The sequence below is a fragment of the Embiotoca jacksoni genome, unplaced genomic scaffold (assembly GCF_022577435.1).
Source record: "Embiotoca jacksoni isolate LCO1_2020_lvr unplaced genomic scaffold, fEmbJac1.0.p SCAF_59, whole genome shotgun sequence".
Taxonomy (NCBI): Eukaryota; Metazoa; Chordata; class Actinopteri; family Embiotocidae; genus Embiotoca; species Embiotoca jacksoni.
The window spans coordinates 774,630-778,422 of record NW_027185413.1 but is presented as its reverse complement, the minus strand read 5'-3'; the positions used below and the strand labels follow the sequence as shown (position 1 = coordinate 778,422).

The 3,793-nt window shown below is 39.3% G+C and overlaps 1 protein-coding gene across 1 annotated transcript in view; it reads left to right on the top strand.

Annotated features, from left to right (window-relative positions):
- The first annotated feature begins 1,007 nt into the window (after positions 1-1,007).
- The window catches only part of tox (thymocyte selection-associated high mobility group box), a 54,791-nt gene continuing 52,005 nt past the window's right edge, over positions 1,008-3,793 (top strand). The window contains 1 exon segment of the mRNA XM_069173271.1: positions 1,008-1,650. Within this exon segment, the coding sequence (XP_069029372.1) occupies positions 1,546-1,650 (105 nt within the window). The 5' untranslated portion in view covers positions 1,008-1,545.

The following is a 3,793-nucleotide window of genomic DNA, read 5'->3' as shown; positions in this document are numbered from 1 at the left end:
CCCACCTCCAGCTATCTGTGTATAACATATATATCTGTGTATAACATATATATATATATATATATATATATATATGCATATATATATACCCTGTTCCCTCCATCACCTTATGGATTCATTTTAGATCTTTTTGCCACATTTTCATGGCGACATGCTCATACCCAACTTTATTTAAATAAACCCACTATGAGAGCACAATCAACCCTCTTCATAGCAGCCAGCATAGTAATACGTGTAAATAATAACATTCATAATGGCTCCATTCCATTATGTGTCCTGGTCAGAGTGTAACAACTCTAAATAAAATTCAGCCATTATTTCCACCCATGCTGTTCTTTGGCAAATCAATCATAGCTGCCCTAATTAGAAAGAGTCTTTAAAAAAATCTGAAATTATTATATGAGTCAGACAGACAGACAGACAGACAGACAGACAGACAGACAGATAGATAGATAGATAGATAGATAGATAGATAGATAGATAGATAGATAGATAGATAACATTAGAAACATTAGAACCAAATATTAAGAAAGAATTATGGTAAATAAGTGAACAAAGATCTAATTAATGCGTGATGCTCTCTTTAATAAGCACGTTAATTTACGGACTGGACCTTTCGGCTCACTCTCCCCCTCTAGATGGAGCACATGCCGCCGCTCAGCTCCTCTCCTCTTTGTCAAGATCCACGTGAAGGGAAAACGTAATGCCGGTTACCACCAAAATAAATGAGGAGGCTTCCCCAACACAAATTGCCTTAACAGTTCCTGAAGTTTTTTTGTTTTTTTTTGTAGTCAGTGTGCTACTTCCGCGAGGGGGTTTGAAGAAGTCGTGTTTTGCTTTGTCATCTCCCAGCTCTTTTTGTTTTTCTTCTCCTGGCAGTATGTGGGGCTTTTATTTTGTGAAGAAGTGTACTGCCGGGTCCGCTGAGGCGGAACTCCTGCTGACTTGACAAAGGAGCTCTTTGTATGACGGGTCCGCGAGGCACCACAGCACCGAGCACACGCGCGGCAGCAGCAGCAGCAGCGGCGGAGGAGCTTTCAAAAAACAGAGTCCCAAACAGGGACAGACAGGGTCCAACACCGTCCCCTGTCCGAGCCACACACCGCTACTGGACCCATTCAACAGAAGGAGAGAAACCGGCGCCTTTTATCGTTTGTGTTTAACGTCAGAAGTGCGTTTACCGGGAACTTTCCTCGTCGGAGCAGCAGTCACCGGAGCACGAGAGCTGCCGTGAAGAAAGAGCATCCACCGAAACTTCACCGACTCTCAGGGCTCTGCTCAGGCTCAATTTAACGACTTAACGGCTTGAAACCTGCATTATTATTTGTTCTAAAAGACGTTTTTTTTTTTTAAATTTTCTGACCGAGCTTATTATCGGTCACGGACCCGCTTTTTTTTTTTCTTCTTCTTTTTTTTTTTTTTTTTTTTTTACTTTGTAGAAAAGATAGGAAGCTTATTTTAGTAGCTCCTGCAAAACGCGTAAGAAAAGAGTGAAAAGGAAAGCCGAAGAGAGGGACTGCCGGAGAAGTGGATGTATTTTCAGCCATGGATGTAACCGTTTACCCGCCTCCTCCTCAGCCTATAGCCGCGTCAGACCACACCAGGCTGGGGCAGCTCTCCTACCCGGACCCGGCCTTCGGAACCAACAAGGTAAGGAAGAACAGAAAGAAAAGCACCGTACACCGGCAGCTCCTGTGTCCCATTGTCCGCTGATAAAAGCCAACTTTGTGTCCTCCTGTTGTGACCACTTTAACTGTCTCCCCTCTCTGTGTTCCTGTTTCTCACCCTGACAATTAAGTGGCAATTAATTACCTTATTAGGCTCCAGTTAATTACTACAGATATTGGAGGTAACTACATTTCAGCGTTACTAATTGTTTTCGTCATATCCACTCACTGGATAATTTGCCTACAATTTTATTTTGTCGTCAGAGATGTGAGGACATCTATAATTAAAACTTTAGCACTTGAGATAAAAATAAAAATAGAAGAAAGTTCGAATAAGGTCTTCATTTTAAGTCCAAACAGAATAATGAATTAAATACATGGCAAGCAGAAGAGGGAATAACATGCATGTTTTGGTTTACTTAGAACAGCTGATCTGTACTAGAATTAACAGCAGCATGTCTGCTTCTGGTATGTGATGTTAAAATGCTTGGTGTCTGGAAAGCTCTGTTGTCTTTCTCCCCCCAGAGGAAGGCCAGGGGTCAGATTCACAACAAAAACCTAGACCAGGATTATCCGTCCGTCCGTCTATCTATCTATCTATCTATCTATCTATCTATCTACCTATCTATCTATCTATCTACCTACCTATCTATCTATCTACCTATCTATCTATCTATCTATCTATCTACCTATCTATCTACCTATCTATCTATCTATCTATCTATCTATCTCTCTTTATTTATATATATATATGTATATATATATACACACATATATGTATATATGTATATATATGTATGTATATATATGTGTATATATATGTATATGTATATGTGTATATATGTATATATATATATATATCACAGGGCGACTATGCTCATTTGACAGTGATGGATTGCTTAATTATTTAATTAGTTTAATCCAGTAGAGTTAACCACAGATTATTAACCTCTATTCACTCTTAGGTTAATAAAATAGGACTCGTTCATTTTATAGTTTGGTATTTTTAAATATAGATGAATAAGTCAAAATAAACATAAATCTCCAGGGGTTTATTTAAATCGCTATAGCAACCAATTGACTTATTATTTCCCCCAAGCTACAGACATGCTGTGTGAAATCCTCTGTCTCTTAATTTGAAATTATATTTCAATTAACTTCAAGCCATTTACTGTAACTATATTTGTGTTCCTAGAATCCTACAAAGCCAATAATTAGAGCACTCACACACAGCAAGGCTGAAACGGCGAGGTAAACGGAAGTAACATCATGAAATATCTACGTAAACATCTTTTCTGACTCACATGTGGAGTCGTTTTCATGGTTAGACTGAAAGGTATTAAAATATATAGCACTCAGGGGAGCAGCAAAGCAGACCTGTGACCTAATGCGGAATCACTACCTTTACTTAAGACTCCACTTCTACTTTGTTTACACCCAAGTGACTTCGTTGAACTCTTTCACATAACTTTCTGCTCTTTTACTGGCTGGTTTTAAATCCTAAACTGTCTCATGTGTCGTGGATTTAGCAGACTGAGTAATGTCAGAATATTCTGTCATCGCTGACTGGCTTGTGCACAGCTCAGTGATTGATTGGATTATTCACAAGTTGGTTGTCTGATCCTCCCCTGCTTGCTCTCCATTCCTTCACTTCACCACTGACAGGCTGGTTTTCTTCCTCTCGGCAACAATCTGCAGTGTTGAAATGGTAAAATTTTTTGGTTTTTTTTACCCAAAAAACGCCTCTGGGTTCAAACACTTTGCCAGCAAGAAATCCTCCTTTATACCGACTTTATCTGCATATGACTTCCATGTTGCACGCAGGGTTTAGTACTTAGTGTCCTTCATGACCGCTGATGTACAATATCGTTTTCTTACATGAGTAACTGCGTTCATATTAGGGATACATATTTTCAAACAGTTTGATATGTACTATTTTTAACCCGCTAGCCCCACCCTGTCTTGTTATACCACTTTGTACCACAAGATGGGAAAGTGAGTTTGTAAAGTCTTCCTCCCGAAGAGGAAGTGATGTCACTCTGAGTTCTTGTTCTGATGAAAAAAACAGTAAAACACAACACTGAAACCTTTGGCTACATAGAAGCAGAAGAAGAAGCGTTAACATC